The sequence below is a fragment of the Thamnophis sirtalis genome, unplaced genomic scaffold, assembly GCF_051295495.1.
Source record: "Thamnophis sirtalis isolate CommonGarterSnake01/CBP01778 unplaced genomic scaffold, rThaSir2_p1.2 scaffold_5, whole genome shotgun sequence".
NCBI classification, from domain to species: domain Eukaryota; kingdom Metazoa; phylum Chordata; class Lepidosauria; order Squamata; family Natricidae; genus Thamnophis; species Thamnophis sirtalis.
The window spans coordinates 59,334,925-59,352,562 of record NW_028261385.1 but is presented as its reverse complement, the minus strand read 5'-3'; the positions used below and the strand labels follow the sequence as shown (position 1 = coordinate 59,352,562).

The 17,638-nt window shown below is 36.9% G+C and overlaps 1 protein-coding gene across 2 annotated transcripts in view; it reads right to left on the bottom strand.

The window, feature by feature from the left end:
- Positions 1-3,223: 3,223 nt before the first annotated feature.
- The window catches only part of CDC42SE2 (CDC42 small effector 2), a 63,901-nt gene continuing 49,486 nt past the window's right edge, over positions 3,224-17,638 (bottom strand). For both annotated transcript variants that reach the window (XM_014064949.2, XM_087715885.1), the window contains exons 3-5: positions 9,198-9,299; positions 7,468-7,582; positions 3,224-5,618 (exon numbers count right to left, since the gene is read on the bottom strand). In XM_014064949.2, the coding sequence (XP_013920424.1) occupies positions 7,484-7,582; positions 9,198-9,299 (201 nt within the window). In that variant the 3' untranslated portion in view covers positions 3,224-5,618; positions 7,468-7,483. The remainder of the gene's footprint in view (positions 5,619-7,467; positions 7,583-9,197; positions 9,300-17,638) is intronic.

The following is a 17,638-nucleotide window of genomic DNA, read 5'->3' as shown; positions in this document are numbered from 1 at the left end:
TTCCCCTTTTTTTACTTTCTAGGCTCCTCTGCTGGTGATTCCCTTCCTCCGCAGTCCGATTTTCTGCCTCTGCCCGTTGCTCTCCCTCAATGCCAGCCCCCTTTGTTCCTCCCATCGATCAACCACCCTCAACTCATTCTGCTATACAAGTTTCTCTGGGGTGGATGGAAAGAGAGAGAATAAATGGTGTGAGCAAGTGAGTGAGTGGGTGTTAATATCCGCTCTCATAGAAAAGGTGGGATGTAAATGCAACTATGACTTATTAGCCCCCATTTATATAGCTTATATAGGAAGATGGAGAATACTGGCTTAGATCCTCGGGGACCAAAGCATTATCCTCACTTTCTAAGAGGTTAAAAGAATTGCCCAAGGCATCTCTGGACTACAAAAGTAAACTATGTTGTCTCTCTGGCGGTACTTTATAGAATTTGTCACAAGTAGGTCAAAATTCATGAAAAGTAGGCCAGAAATATGCCTGTGTTTGCTATGAACTCAAGCAGAGGAGCTCCTAATGTTACACTGGAATGAAACAGCACAATTTTCTGTTTTGCACTAAACAGCTGTTATCAGCACATATAAAATTCTCCTAATCAGTACATCTTTAAAAAGAGACTGCCAAATATATGGTAGTAACATTTCTGTGTTATGTTTTGTGATAAGGTATCTTTTGGAACATCTGCTCTAATTATAAGTACTGGTGTATGTTATTTCTAATTCATAAGTCCTTGCAATATAATTTTCATTTCTCTATCATAGAAGCCACTGTGATATTATGCATTTTTCTTAGCTTGTACAGTATATTTCCCCCATTCTAAGGTTGCAGCTTTTATTCATTGACCTTAAAAGTACTTCCTACTATAGAGCGTTTTAAATTCTGAGTATAGGTATATAATATGTATACTCTACAAAACCAATGGTAAAATTAAACTTGATCAGTTACTTGATTAGCTCTTTTGAAGCATACTTAAAACTCAGTACTTCAAGATACCAACACAGTGAGAAGTCCCATGCTGGCATCAGTCTAGCAGGGTGTAATTGGAGGCTTTTGTTTCCAAAGTCCAAGATCTTGGGAAAACGTTTGTATGTCTAAGCTAGACTGAATGTATAGATGTGTCTTTATTGCAATTGTTTTTTTTTCCTGAACATGTGAAGTGAAACACAAGGACCACATCCAGGGGCTGGATTTTTTACTGAAATTTCCATTTTCACATTATGATTTTACACCCCCCCCCCACAAAGTCACATTTTAAGGATGGTTGAGGAATAAGCCATAGATGCTAAACCACAGCAATAGTCTACCAGCCATCATGTTTGGATTCACATGCAACCTAATCCAAACTAAGCACATTGTGATTTATAGTGAGTTGTGAATCTCATCACTGAGCTTAATAAGATCTGAGTACAGTTATTTATTGAACATCCAGTTTGTGACTTTTCATAGCATGTGGAAGACTAATGAGTAAAAAATAGCAGATTTTAGAGGCTGCCTTCATGGTTCCATTCATCTTTGTAAGTAATAGTTTTTATTCCCAGGATTGGTGATAATGCTAACAAATTCTTTATTTTAAAGAATCACACACTCTAAATATTTTCCAAAAAATTAGTCACTGATTCTGAAAAAAAAGTAATCTAACAATTGGGGTGGGGGTGGGAAGGTTCACCTAGATATACTAAGGTTAAGAATCAGTTTTCTGATTTGTGTGTGTTTGTGTGTGTGTGTGTGTGTGTAACATACATAATCCAAGTCTGTTTAAAGATATGATTGAAAACAAGATATTCTATTGAACTGAAATCCTCCTGTGCTGACATTGACAGCTTTCAGTTGTTTTAATACTGGTAAAGCAGCATTATCAGCTCTTTGTGAACTAACCACCACTTTCCAAAAAGCAATTAGGCAAACCCTTGAATAGAAGGATTTTGCTTTTTTCCCTCATTATCGTTTGCTTTAGTTAACAGTGATTAAAAACCAACATTTGTTTTATTAGAAACTATTAGGGGATTTCAAGAATTGAATTTTTTGTGAATAATACATAACAATAATAATATTTGTGGAGGAATAGATTTTGTGAAGTCAACCTATTCAAATAATTTAATGTATTTAATATAATATCTAATACTATACAGTTCATTTGTATCATACCTATGCAACAAGTCTGCATTCCAATTTAAAGCAAGTCTTTACACAGCTGGAGAAAAGGCAGAGGAAACTGAATATAATGTAAGAAGCTTGCACAGTGTATTATTATTATTATTTTTTACAAATTTCTGGAAATCGATTGAAGTCATTTCCAAGTAATTAAAAGATTGTGATCTTGAAAAATATGGTATTTTATCATGTTTATAATAGATCGTCAACTTATTTTATTTGGAAACAAAAATCCTACACATATTAACTGTAAGATCACTTCCAGTGATAGGCAAATTCTAATATTTCCTGCATAGTCTGAAAAGATATAGGGCTTTTAAGGAAACTTGGTCCTCAAACGTCTCTTATTTAATGAGGTAATTTTAATATGTTAATTTTGTTTCTATTTCTGTCAAACTTTTTGATATTTTTATAGAAAGAAGCAGCATATATAGGTAGTCCTCGACTTACGAACACAATTGAGCCCAAAATTGCTAAGTGAGAAATTTGTTAAGTGAGTCTTAACCCCATTTTACGACCTTTCTTGCCACATTTGTTAAGTGAATCACTGCAGTTGTTAAATTAGTCACACAGTTAAGTGAATCTGGTTGCCCCATTGACTTTGCTCATCAGATCATCGTAAAAGATGATCACATGACCTCGGGACACTGCAATCATCATAAATGTGAGTCAGTTTTCAAGCATCTGAATGTAAATCATATGACCATGGGAATGCTGCAATGGCATGTGTGAAAAATGGTTGTAAGTAATTTTTTCAGTGTTGTTGTATGGTCACTAAGCAAACTGTTGTAAGTCGAGGACTACCTGTAAATATTCACCAGATTTGATAGATATAGAAAAGGCAGACTGAGAATTTATGTACAAGAAACTGACTTACTGAACTTCCTTCCTTTTAAGGGTCACTTAAAATGTGTTCAGTGTGCGGATATGTGAAAAGAGAACAGCTATGTCGCAATACAGTTCTGTCACCTTTACCATACCATCAGTTGAGGAAAATCTGAAACAATGACATTGTTTTTCAGATCTCTTTGTCCAAGCAAATAGGTACTGATTATGGTAAAGAAATAGGAAAACCAGTAACTGAAAGAAAACATTTATTGAATCAAAGGTCAATATTTTCCTTTTAATATCTACAAGACAACATTGAACTTACATTATTTAAGAATGAACATAATGTACAAAAATGTATGTTTGTTATAAAAATATGTCTCTCTTTTCTGGCGACTGAGCTGAAGATGATAACTTTTTTTTTTGATCAAAAATTCTTCCCAGAATTCTTTTCTATCAGTTCAGAATAAAGTGAAATTTAGTCTGAAACCCCAGGACAGTCTTCCCCAACCTGATGCTCTCTTTTGAACTACAGTTCCCTTGACTGGTAGATAACGTTTCTGATTTCAGGGATAATGTGCAGTCCAATATATTTAGACAGCTATCATATGGAAAGATATCATAGAGTACTTTGAAGAGCACTTTTGACAATGTATGCATTTGACATCCTGATCTTGACAACTACTAAGCTGCCTGTGTATTTGGCCCCAACAGTAAAAGGCATCTCCCTGGACTCCCTGAAATGAAAATTTCCCCAACAAAATTATAGTTTCATCCGTATTATTTGGCTGCCTGTACCAGGAATGTCTTCTGGACCCAGTCCATAAATATGGATTTTTGTGCAGCAGCAGTCTTCATATATTTGTTCAACTACTGCTTTGACTAAGAGATATTTACATAGATTACTTCCTCAGTGGGTATGGGCTCAAAAGTGGTTCTAGATAAAGATATTCTTCCATTTCCATTGAACAATTGTTAATGATTTCTGTTAGGGATTTTTAAAAATAAAATAAAGCTGTAAGTATGATATTCCCTCATTCTCTAGTCTCCCCTTACAAATTATAAATGGCAGTGGAGAAAGTAGCAATAAGCATTAACTACAAAGCAATGCTACTATATTCTCTTTTGTTTTGGGGGCAACCGCATGAAGTTCTTGCATGGCCTTTTTCCCCCAAATATGCAGCAAATACTTGTAACATTAAGAATTTCTCCAATTAGGCTCAGTTACTCTATTTGCCAGTTAAGATATTAAAAAATGATGCATGAGGAAGATTCTAAATGTGTCTTAAAATTATGTTGTTAATACTCAATCAACTGTTTTAATTTAATACGACAAAGGAGGCATGAGTATGGGGAAGACAAAAATAGACCACTTAACAAAATATAAAATAACATAAAAAAACAGTGCAATATTAAAACACAGTTTTCACACTTTGTGAAAGAAACATGCTTTGGAACCTGAGCAAAAGGCTTCTTCACCAATATAGCAAAAAGCCACCCTGTATGTTGTTTTCACTGATATCCATTCCTGCTAGGTTACTATGTTGCTCTTAGCAACTTACATGGGCCCCTAAATATTTAGTATGTGGAAACTGCCAACTATTTAGAGAGTTTAACTAAATTCCAGCTATAATATTGCAGGCAGTTCATCATGCTGCTACTGGTAATGCTGGAACAGCCTAAAATTAAGCACTGGAAAAGAAGAAAGAAAAAGCAGCCAACATAACAATGCCTCTTAACTAGACAAAAGCGCCACCACAATATTTACTTTGTACGTTACCACACTGGTTTACAATCTTGAGGTCAGCTCTTCCAAAATAAATATATTGAACATTTACAACAAAATGTCTTCTGAATGCAGACTCTCTCTTTATTATTTCAAGATGAATTGGATTAAAAATCTAAGACATATTTCCAAAGCAGCTAAGAGTTACAAGTCCATTTTTCCCTAGAGAGATTGGCATAATCTGGTACCACTGCATTTTTTCCACCAACTTTAGCATCATCCATCTCCAAGAACAAGCATTAAAAATAAAAATAATGTTTTTGGCATCCAATAGGCCACCATACCAAGCAAATTCACATAGCATGCGGTCATACACTCATATACTCCTGATTTCTGACTGTGTGAAATGTTTGTTGTGCTTGCAGGTCCCAGACCTTTAAAAAAAATAGATCTATATCAACAATGACAGACTCAAGATATTAACAGAAACTTGCTTTTTTCTAATTAAAAGAAAGAAGTAATAACAACAATGAAAGGATGAGAATGCTATAATAAAGGGTTTGCAGAGGAAGTACAAAACGAGGGTCAACCCAACACCAAACCTGTTTGTTCAGAATTTAGATTGCTGAAAACATTGTTTCAAAATACTGAGGGTAAAAGTTTTAGAAGCTCAAAAAAACAAGTCAACCAGTACAATGTCCACATATGTTTTGGTAGTGAAATGTAAGCTTGCCACTTTAAAGGCACAACCAGTCTGATTAATGTCAGCCTCACAGCAGAACAGGAATGTCTGAATGGCATAATAATCATGAAGGGTGGATGATGGGCCATCAACTTCTCTTATCATGAGCACAGGAAGCAGTCACCAAGGCATAAAGGAGAGGGACACAGGAACAAAGTATAGAAACTTGCAGGTACCTGTGAAAAATAGAACAAGAAATGAATAAAACAATTTTAAGTAGGGCAGAACTATAATAGCTGTTTTGTCACTAAGTCATGCCCAATCCTTCATGACTCCATCGTCCACAACACAACAGGCTCCACTGTTCTCCACTGTCTCCTGGAGTCTGCCCAAACTCATGTTAATTGCACCAATGACATTATCTAACAGTCCTCAAGTTCATCAAGGATAGCTTGTGTTTTCCCCTTTTCGTACCATTTCTGACCTATCCCACTTTGCAACGATATTGCAATTTCTATTTCCCCACTCTAAGTAGGTAACTCAGCAATATATATTGAGGATGGATTGGGCAGATGGTTTGCTAAAATGGTTATGATAGCATTCAGAGAGAGCATCAGCGGCCAAGTACTAGCAGCAGACGGAGCTCAAGTCCAATATCACTTTGGTTTTCTATGTTACAGACACAGTTCAAAAATATTGCTGGATATATATTTATATGTGCAGAAAATGGTAGTCCCTTTCTCCAAACAGAAATGTACATACAGGGATGTACATACAGAAGCAATTAAAGACCGAGGAAGACAAGGTGAGGACCTGATCCTTCTTCTTTGTATGCATGTAGAAACAGTCCTTTTCTCTATTCACAGAGAAGAAATGCAACAGACTTTTCTGAAAATGGGAGTTGGAGAAACCTGCATCTTGGCTTCATTGAACTCGATAGGGGTAATCTATAGACCACACATCTTCCATCCCCAATATAAAGGAAAAAGTGTATAGCATATTGTCATGGTACATGATCATGTGGCTCTATTATCTGAAAGTATAAATACCTTTGCATTCTCTTTATGCTACCAAGTAAGGGACAGCAGTGGACAGTACAGATAGTCCTCGACTTACAACCACAATTGAGCCCAAAATTTCTGTTGTTAAGTAAGACATTTGTTAAGTGAGTTGTGCCCCCTTTTACAACCTATCTTGCCACAGTTGATAAGTGAATCACTGCAGTTGTTAAGTTAGTAGCACTGTTGTTAAATGAATCTGGCTTCCCCATTGATTTTGCTTGTCAGAAGGTTGCAAAAAGGATCACATGACCCTGTGACACTGTGACTGTCATAAATAGGTGTCAGTCGCTAAGCGTCTTGAATGTTGATCACATGATCATGGGACTGCTGCAATGGTCGTAAATATGAAAAATGATCATATCACTTTTTTCAGTGATGTTGTAACTCCGAATGGTCACTAAATGAACTGTTGTAAGTCAAGGACTATCTGTATTGAGTGGTTAGGGACTACACTGTCATCTCCTGATTTTCTGGAGACTGCACAAATCCATCTGGTAATAATATGTCATTACTGGAAACAGCAGCAGTGAATTTTTGAGTCTTCTTTGCTGCATTTGGAGAGGGGCGGGGGGAATAAGGTAGAATGGGAAGAGGAGCAAGGAACTTCTAGGAAGCAACTGTTCCCATCCACAGCCTTAAGCACTTCACTGCAAGCCAACACCAAAACAAGTAACTGAAAGGTTGCTACTATGATGTGGAAAGTGATGGAGGTCTGCAACATGCTACTGTTTTACTGCAATGCCCTCCTGCAACTTCCTCCATTGTTAATTCTGATCGTGTGATTTTGGTATGAGAGAAATATTGAAGAAGAAATAATTAATTAGTGAAATGATAATTAAGAGGCTCCAATAGCTAAGGCCGGTTTTTGATCAATGTATGTGTGAAATCAGTATGAAATAACCAGAATGTACATTGCATATAGTTTTGAGGTAGCAATTATGAATGACTTTGCTGTCCCATACATTTATGTCTCCGGAAGTCGGAAGAGAAAGATGTTACAATGTGGAAAGTGTGTAATACTTACTGGAAAGATGCCCCAGTTATCCTGCCTTTGTATCCACGAGCTGCATTTGAACATTTGCATTCATGCCCCCTCCATAGCCTCCTTTGGACTGCATTTGGTTTTGAATTGAGCTCACCTAAAGAAACAAAACCATGATGGTCAACTAGAATGTGATATTTCTTGAATTCTTCCTTTCTTTTTTTTGAATTCTATATTGGAGGTGGTGACCCTTTGAGAGCAGAATGCAACAAAATTTCATTTTAATGTAGTGTACATTCAAAGTGACAATAAAGTTATTATTCTATTCTATTCTCAGTGCAAAATTTGGACAAAGTCGACCATATTACTCATTAATATATACAGCCAAACATGTAAGAAAAGGATACTGTAGAATTCTATGCTTTTCTTTTTCATGTAATATTCAACTTAATATTTTTGCTGTCCCAAAATTTAATTAGTTCCAAAGGAATCTCTTACTATTTCAATTTCTCTCCAACTTCACCAAACAGATGCATGTAGATTATTTTATGACTAAAGCTCATTTGCATGCTATTTGTATGATTGTTTTATTCAGAGTCAAGGGACAGACTGGTGGCTAAACATGCAAGATCATGTGGGTTTTCCTTGTTTCCTTTCTTAAATGTCTATATGTGTACTATAGTATGTGTGTACTATATGTAAACACACACACACACACACACACACACACACACACACTCACTCACTCTCTTATTGGATGTGACCTTTCACCAAAACGAATAATTTATTCACTGATAATGAAACTGGATAAATAACAAATATAGAGCTGTAAAACACTTTCTCTGTTATATTAGACAGATAACATTCTACAGATTTTAAGTATTTCTTGAATCCTAGAATGTTTAGTGCATTGTCCAAACACTAAACTATGATTAATGTAATGATATTTTGCTTAATATGCTGGCTCCCAACTACATGCCTTTTACTTTACTTTATAAATCCCAAATGACATTAATCATACTTTTAAAAAACAGCGCTAACAAAAAAATGAAACATTTTTAGGCAAGCAAGCAGGTAACTTTTCAATTTCCTCCTTGTGGCAATATTACATGAAAGAAGGTACTCACTTGCTGTGGCTTGTTTTCAACATGCTTATAAGACCATTAAAATGATGATTGAAATTTAGCTTTTTAAGACTGCTGTATGTGAAAGCTACACTATATAGTACCCTAATTTTGACATACATATTTATTATCAGATCTTTTTACAACAATTTTAATACACTACACACACATGCAGGATTCCTTGGGGTAAGCTACACTGAACTCAACAATGTCTATAGAGTAAACAAAAGGGAAAAACTGAAATGTAATTACATCATGGATATATTTTTAGTTGCCTCTGGAGAAGCATTTCTTGATTAGAAACATATTATCCCTTAGTAAATGGATTCCTATGATGTGCTGAAAATTTCTCTCTCCTTTTCTTTACTAATAATTCCTGTCCCATTTGCAAATGACTTCATTTTTTTCTTTTAGATATAGTTATAAATCTAAAAGGTATAGTACTCTAAAACATCCTTTTCCATCATGAAACCATCTGGATGTAGGAATTTAATACTGATGATTTCCAAAAGTATGACCAAAGCTATCTGAAAATTACAGAGATTGAAATCCAACATATCTGCATGACAGCAGGACAGAAATATTTCAAAATATAATGTTCAAGAATAAGGTCTCCAACCCTGTTGGAGTCCTGGCAAATGCACTTACCGAATTCATTCCACTAAAGAGATCTCCTGAACCAACATGAGCAGTATGAACGAAGTTTGTTGGCTCACCAATCATACTCCGATCGATCCGCCGCCGCCTTTTCTGAAGAGGGAGCAAAACACAACTCATTGTGTGCCAGTCAGAAGGAAACAACATTTAAACTTATGTATGGATGTTTCCATTAGAGGTTTTGGGTTTGTTATATGTAATTTTTATTAAAAGAACATTTTACATAAGATTGAAAAAACTACAGACAAACAAAAAGTATGTCTGTAGACCAATATTAAAGACCTATATTAAAAAATAAAAGAAAAAGTGAAAGACAACAAAAGGAAAGGAAAAAGAAAGACATCTACAGAAGCAACCTCTGATCTTCTTTTGCAGCAGTTATAAACATTTCCACCCTCCCAAATTACATATCATGGTTCTTTTCTTCCCATAAACAGCCTTTTTAAATTAACGAATCCCAAAAGCATAAATTCATTTCAATCCATTTTCGGCAAAAAGTCCGCAAATGGTTTCCAGTCTTCTATATCTTAATCGTTGTTCCTTCTTTAATCAAACATGCCATTGCACCATTTCTGCAAGCTTTAATATTTGTATGATCCATTCTTCCATTATGGGTATCTGTGTACTTCTAGCTTTCTGAATATCATAGCCTCATTGCAGTTGCCATATATGAAATCAATCATCCACCAGTCTTTTTTAATTGACTATCCATAAGTTTTAGAAAAAAAAATCAGGTTTCAAGGCTTTGGTTTTTTTTTTTTTGCAGCATTACTATATTCTTTGTTTCTCTACCGATGTAATTCTTAAGCAGACAAGCTATCCCCCCCCCCCCATTTGGTTCTCATATATAGGAAGGGAATCCAGTTGGGAATGTCAGCTAGGGAGATTTCAAAAGGATATACTATTTCATTTTTCTAAGATAAAGCTGATACTAATCCCACAAGATCAACTTCCTTGAACAGAAACCAGCTTTCTGATTTAAAAGATAGAAGAGAACTAACTTTTTTTTTAAAGATTCTCTTCTTCATAGTTTTGGTCCCCCAAGAAGTAATTGGTCCCCTAAGAATTTTTCCTAATATCTAATAAAAGTTTTTCCCTGACCTGTCAATGAAGCAGAAATTGCAGTCGTAAATAACAGAATGGTGTTTTAAAAAGTGATTACTAAAAGGACTTTAAATGTTATTCCATTACTCTGAAAAGGGTTCTTGACCCCATCAGTACTATCCCTATAAGCATTTTCTCCATCACATATTTTAAGGAATCAGCATCCTCCTACATATGGTATGCGAGGAGATGGTAAGACCACCTAGAGTTTTGGGTGGAAGTTTACTCATCTCATCAGCAGGATTTCTGCTGTCCAAACACTGCCCTAGTTGAGTCACTGCAAATCAAAGCTACAGCTGAGAATACATCATGGTCTATAGCCCATAAAAGCAAGATCTGTTTAGAATGATCTCAAGCCCACAACAGACATGCCCAGGCTATAGACTCCCCACTTTCTCTGAATAACAAACACACCAGGACAGTTGAACCTTTTTCACAAATAGTAAGCATCTTAAAAAATATGCCAAATCTGCAGAAGAAAGTGCTTACCACAAAATTCTAAACAAATGTATGTGCATTCCATTGATTCCAACAAAATGCAATTCTTACATACTTAAAGGTACCTAGCCAATACTGTGAACCATTTTGGACTTTGTAATAAAATGTTATCAAGAAATTGCTGTTATCTATGAATGATCAACTCTGGTTCCCTACCAATCAAGTGTGTATATATTAGACCCTTAAACCCAATGTACTGAGTTTAATTGAAAAAGACAAACATAATAAGCTGACTGATGAGATTTTTCAGACATCTTTGCTTGCTTCAAATATGTATCTATCAACAACATAATATCAGATGTTGAAAATAAATACAAAAGCTATATTATGCAAAATGATCATGTATTTTGTATGAACTGCCTGATTGGGGTTTATAAATGATAATTATGGCTTAGTATCATGTGTGTTCCAGACTCGCCTGCAACCACAACTGAGCCCCAATCTTGTTAAGTGAGTTTTGCCACATTTTCTTGCCAATTGTTTAGTGAATCACTGCAATTGTTAAGTTAATAACATTGGTTTTGCTTATCAGAAGGTTACAAGATTCTGGGTTACTGCAGCTGTCATAAATACATGTCAGTTACCAAGCATCTGAATTTTAATTGCATGACCACCAAGATGCTGCAATGATTGTGTGAAAAATGATCATGTCACTTTTTTCAGTGCCATTGTAACTTAGCACTAGACCTTACCAAGAAGTAAACAATACCTTAATCAAGTAGCTACGACAGGCATTTTCTCAAAGCTCCCATTTATTAGAGTAGGTATATAGGCACACCTAGGAAAACCCCTAACCTGAGATTTCCGGGCTTCCCCTCAGTAAGTCAAAGGTCCAAACCCATCCCCTGCACCCATCAGTCCATCACCTCATCCAATCTCAATCCTTCTCAACTCTGAGACATCACTCCAAACACTCCTCCAGGTGCAGGAATAGCATGACCTTGACCGAAAAGAAGAATGCTATTATGTTTAACTACATTCCCTCTACTAAATTCCCCCCTCCTATTTTCCCAAGCACAAGGCAGCGTGGAAGCTTCCGGTATTAATAGCTGACACAAAACTTGCTCCTTGTCTCTCAGTTTTCTGCATTGAATATTAAAATTTTAAAGTATTTTCAACTTTTGTTTGTTTGAAAATAAATGGAAATGTCTATTCAATGGGGGCATAGTGGTATTTTCTGATGTGAAGGTCTTCTTGCCTGATTTTTATATTTCTTCCTTCCTTTCTCAGGTTTACTAGTAGTAGCCAATGCCAGCAGTCTTCCAATCCTCAGAGAAGACGCGAGAACAGAGAGTTAGATTCTCCCAGCAGTCTTCTCTATTGTACTTCATTGAATCTGGCAATTATGACTAATATCATATTCCAATTTAAAAAAAAAAGAAAGATACAGTATTTTTTATCATATTTCCGGTGCAAAATTTTAATGTGTTTAAAACATAAATAGTCTGAACATGTTTACTACAAACTAGACTAAATTTCTTTTCAGTTTCTTGCTTTGGCAATGTTGGTTCATAATTTCAGTCACAGTACATCTGATAGGGAACAATTGAAAAATGTTGCCATATTCAATAACCATTTTGGTTTCATTTTTTGTGAACAAACTGGAAACTTATTTAGGAAGATTCTGGTGATAACTTTGAAAAATGCCTTTGGTCCACCTGGAACAATTTTGTAGAGACATCAGCCAGTTTTGGTTTCCTTTTAACTCTTGCCCTCCGAAGGCACCTGGAGGATTAATTAGGTGAATTATATGGGACAAAAAATGGAAAATAACTAAGTCTTTCACTTTGATTTTTAAAAAATTCTCCATGTTTACAATTTCCCTTAAACAGTAAAATAAATTGAACCTTTGAAACTGGGTGCTCTAGTTTCTATGACAACAGAAAAATTAGCAGAAGTTTCAACACTGCTAAGTACAAAACTTTACACCCACACAGAGCATTGCCAGAATATGTACAGGCCCCTCATTCAGTTTGATGTTTCCAAGTATTTGTATCCTCTTCTGCTCCCACACATTTCCCCTTCTTTTCCATGTCACATAAAGATTTTTCAATCCTTTAAAAATTATTTGTTCCTATTTTATAATTTCTCTAAAATCTATGTCCATATTCCTAAATAAGGTTAGATTATTTTTCCTCTACAACAGTTCACTTATGATGTTCAATATCACAACTGCGCTGAAGTGATTTATGACCATTTCCCACACTTACGACCTATGTAGCAGCCCCATGATCATGCGATCAAAATTCAGATACTTGGCAACTGATTCATACTTATAACCGTTGCTGAATCCCAAGGTCATGTGATCACCTTTTGCAACCTTTCTGACAAGCAAAGTCAATTGGAAAGCCCATATTCACTTAAGACCAGAGTTACTAGCTTATCAACTGCAGTGATTAACTTAACAACTGTGTCAAGAAAAGTTTTAAATGGGGAAAAACTCACTTCACAAATGTCTCACTTAACAACAGAAATGTTGGCCTCAGTTGTGGTTATAAGTCGGGGACTACCTGTATAGATGTTTTCACATGACCTTATCACCACTTTTCCCACCTTAGATCTGTGAATCCATTCTCTATTTTTCAATTAAACCTTCAACTTTCTTCAGTGACCTTTCGTAGTATTCTGTCATTACTTTTCCAGTACAAAAGCAGGATACAGCATTAACTCCATCCACAAGAATTGCTTACCAATGACACACCCTCACTGGAATATTTACATTTGGTGGATGTGTCGCACAGAAATCCTCTTTTCTGCACTAGGTGTACGATGTATCTCAAGGAGACTTTCCCTTTTTTTTGTCCTGAAACACTCAGTGATAGTAAATATAGGAAGAATATTCATTACAAATCTATTTTGAGTTACATCACACTGACCTTGGTAAGTGATGCTGAACCGGACCTCAGAAATGGATATTGTTTATCTAAACCACACAATTTCTTTCTTTTCAGCTAGCTCAGCAGACCATCACCTTAGCACTCTTTTAAAGTAAATAATGCAATCTGTAAACTATGTTTCTAATGTACCATTACATGGTATGATATGATATGACATATATGTCATTTTACTCATCACATAATACTGCCAACAATTTCAAGCCAAAATATGGTAGAGTTTTTGATTACTGTAAAATCTATGTTATGAGGCACCAGTAGGTAGCCTGGTGGTTTACAGATATTTTGGACTGTAATTCATGTAAACTGTGACAACTATCCATATTGGTTGGTGTTCTTGGAAGCGTAATTTAAATCTGAAGTACACTATCTATGCTATAGCAAACCTTCCCACCAGTGGTGGGATTCAAATTTTTTTTACTGCTGGTTCTTTGGGCGTGGCTTGGTGGACGTGGCAGGGGAAGGATACTGTAAAATCTCCATTTCCATCCTACTCCAGAGGAATGTTACTGCAAAATCCCATTCCCTCCCTATCAGCTGGAACTCGGGAGGCAGAGAATAGATAGGGCGGGGCCAGTCAAGGTGGTATTTACTGGTTTTCCAAACTACTCAAAAATTCTGCTATCAGTTCTCCAGAACTGGTCAGAACCTGCTGAATACCACCTCTGTTTCCCACCCAAATTGATGTTTGTAAAACAGGCGTCCCCAACCCCTGGGCCGTGGCCCATTACTGGGCCTTGAGCCATTTAGAACCGGGCTGCAAAAGAAGTGAGTGAGTGTGAACTCAAATCCCCAGATCAGCCACTTAGCGTGTGTGCATGTGCTCCATTTGTGCAATTAGCAGGTATGGATGCCTGCAACTCATGCAAATGGAACTGTGCACACACAGAATCATCCTCTCTCCCCCCCCCCCCCCCCCGCTGGTCCACAAAGTCGGAAAGCTTGGGGGATTCTGTTGTAAAAGATACAGATTGGGAACTGCTTAGCCTGGAATTATAGTCATTTCTCAGCCATCTAGGCTGCTTGTTACAAAATACTTAAGTGCTTGCATGTGTTATTCTTCAAAATGATATAAAAAAAATAGAACTGAGGCGACCCAATGTTTAAGGATAGTTGTTTGAGAGCAGTCTCTGGGACCAAATGAGAAATGCCTTAAATGTCTAAAATGATTAGAAATATTACCTTTAAGTAAAATATGGTAATTTATAAGTAATTTCAGCTGTTGTTCAATGGCTGCTGTCTCTAAACATGATATAGGTACAGGAGAGATAGCAAGCCCTGTTTTTCACTTGCTGTCTTTCTTGGAAGTAACACAGGAAATATTTGGAGAGAGGTCAACTAACATGATGAAATGTTACAACTTCATGACAGGATATGTGTCGGTACTTACAATGTGAAGCCTTTCCTATTCAGCTAAATAAATGTCACTTCCAATTACGAAGAGGAAAAAGAAGCAAAGAGCTGGCCTTGCATTCACAGGAAACGTATGGCTAAAATTTAATCTAACCCAGAAACTGCCTCTCCATGCTTCTTCTCCATGTATGCAATAAGCTTTTAAAGGGAATCACTTAGCTGATTGTAAAAGTACTTCTACATGCACAAATAGAGCTGTGGAATGTTACTCCTTGCCCACCTTGTATTGCCCACAAACAATCTTGCTGAGACACGTTATTTATGATCTACACAATTCAAGCAGATATAGCATATCAGGAACTCCTATCAGTGTTCACATTTAGGATTTGAAAGCATAATGTGGCTGCGTTCACAAAATGGATATTATACTGGATATATCCCAAGGTAACTATCAGCCAATATTTGACCAGTTTGCCTTCAAATGTTTAGAGATGCATTAGAGTATCAGATTCAGAAAGCCTCACTTAAGGCCCTTTGCTTTGAACCTCTTTAAATAACTGATCAGTTTAATCTTCTCACTTGATAACATAATAGTACTGTGTTTCCCCGATAATAAGACAGGGCCTTATTTTCTTTTGACCCCCGAAATAAGCATGTGGCCTTATTTTCGGGGAGGTCTTATTAATTTTCAGGTGCAGGAGGTGGTGAGTGTGGTCACCTAATGGCTGCTGCAGTGTTGCAATATTTTTAGGAAGGCCTTATTTTCAGGGGAGGGCTTATTTTAGCAAATGAGTTCAAAAGCCTGATTGGGCTTATTATCCGGGGAGGTCTTATTTTCAGGGAAACAGGGTAGTATTGCACAGTAGTCACGTTTAACAGGTAAAACACCAAGTAACATTTATTAGAGAATACCCAGATGCCTAATAGGCTCAAATAATACCTATGAAACTCAGATGTTCTCAATGATGAGGAGAGGGAGGTGCTACCAGTAGGCTAACATCAATCCTTATTGGTCCATAGACTGAGAGAAAATTGTTGCAGCCACGCCTCTACTTCTTCTGCCCAGTTTCCTCTCAGTCTATGGTCCAAATAGACTGGTAGTTTCTTAGCTGTTGCTAGTTAGTCATCAAAACTAAATTGAAAGTTCATTTTGGCTAATCCGGTCTTCTTCTAAATTCATTTAAATTTGGCTGTGAGTATTGCTGTCAGCAAAGAGGGCATCGGGGTTCGTCGCTGTCTCGCGGGGACCGCTGGATAGTGATTGGCCTGATCCAGAGGGCCTAAAGTCGAAGTCTCCACTGAAGACATTGAGGTGAGGGTGACTGCCTTGTTAATCATCGCTGGGCTTGCGTACGGCTGTGACCCCGGGTTACGGGAAAAGTCACGGCTCGTTTAAAATTGATTCTCCTGACAGCCCTCTCCTTCCCTTACAGCGAGCCGGCAGTCACCTTCAAATCACCTTCTTGGGACATGGAAGATCGCGGCAGCGCAGATCTTCCTAGGGAGCTCCCGGCGATAGCTTGGGCAGCCCCAGCGCTCAAGCGCTAACATTCTCGGCCACGCCGTCCATCATTCTAACGAGGCAGATGTCTGTTTTTATAGCCGGTGGCCATTTTGGAGCCTTTTCAAAGTGCGGTGGCCATTTTAGAGCGACCATGAGGCGATTGCATTTCTTTGACATTGCCAAGGCATTATACGACCGTTATTGTAACTGGGCAGAAGGAGTAGAGGCGTGGCTGCAACAATTTTCTCTCAGTCTATGGACCAATAAGGATTGATGATAGCCCACCAGTAGCACCTCCCTCTCTCATCATTAGAATCGACGTTCAGGTAAGTACCAATGATCGTTCTCTGCAATCATCAAAATACATTATTTTCAGACAGGCAATCATAATCCTGTCAATTTTGATTGCAAACTAAGATTTCACAAATTACTAAGACCAGAATAAGAAACTCTCTAGAGTTATTTCATTTGACAAAAGCAATGAGAGGAAAAAAACACTTCATTGTGCTGAAGGTTGAAAATTAGCTTTCTGTATGCGATGCTAGTCACACTAGAACTAATTACAAACTGCTATAAGGACTATATACAGGTAGTCCTTGTTTAGTGACTGTCTTGGACAGTGACCATTTGCGATGATAAAAAAAAGTAAGCTTGTGATCAATGGTCACATTCATGACTTTTGCATCTTTCTCTCAGTCACATATTCACCATTATAATAAGTAAGTATACACTGCTCTGTGCTATCAGATTCCCACCCTCTCGCCCTCCCCCACCACCAGTGGAGACATTACTTTAATTACAGGCTCTCTTTCTGAACTGCTTTTCACTGCAGTTCAAAGCCTAAAAAGTGCTAAAAATGTCGGTTGAATGAGCAACAGACAAGTGAAGCTGGGCAAAGCAAAGTCTTCAGGTGGCCAGCTATCACAGCCAGACCCATGAACCCATTAGCAATAGGATGGGTCACTGAAATTTGGCAATGATTTTTTTTTTTTTGTATTTAAAATATTTATTCTTCAGGAACAATGCTTTGAAATGGTGGTGTTAAGTTGTAATATAGTTAAAAGTGTTTTTGTTTCTTA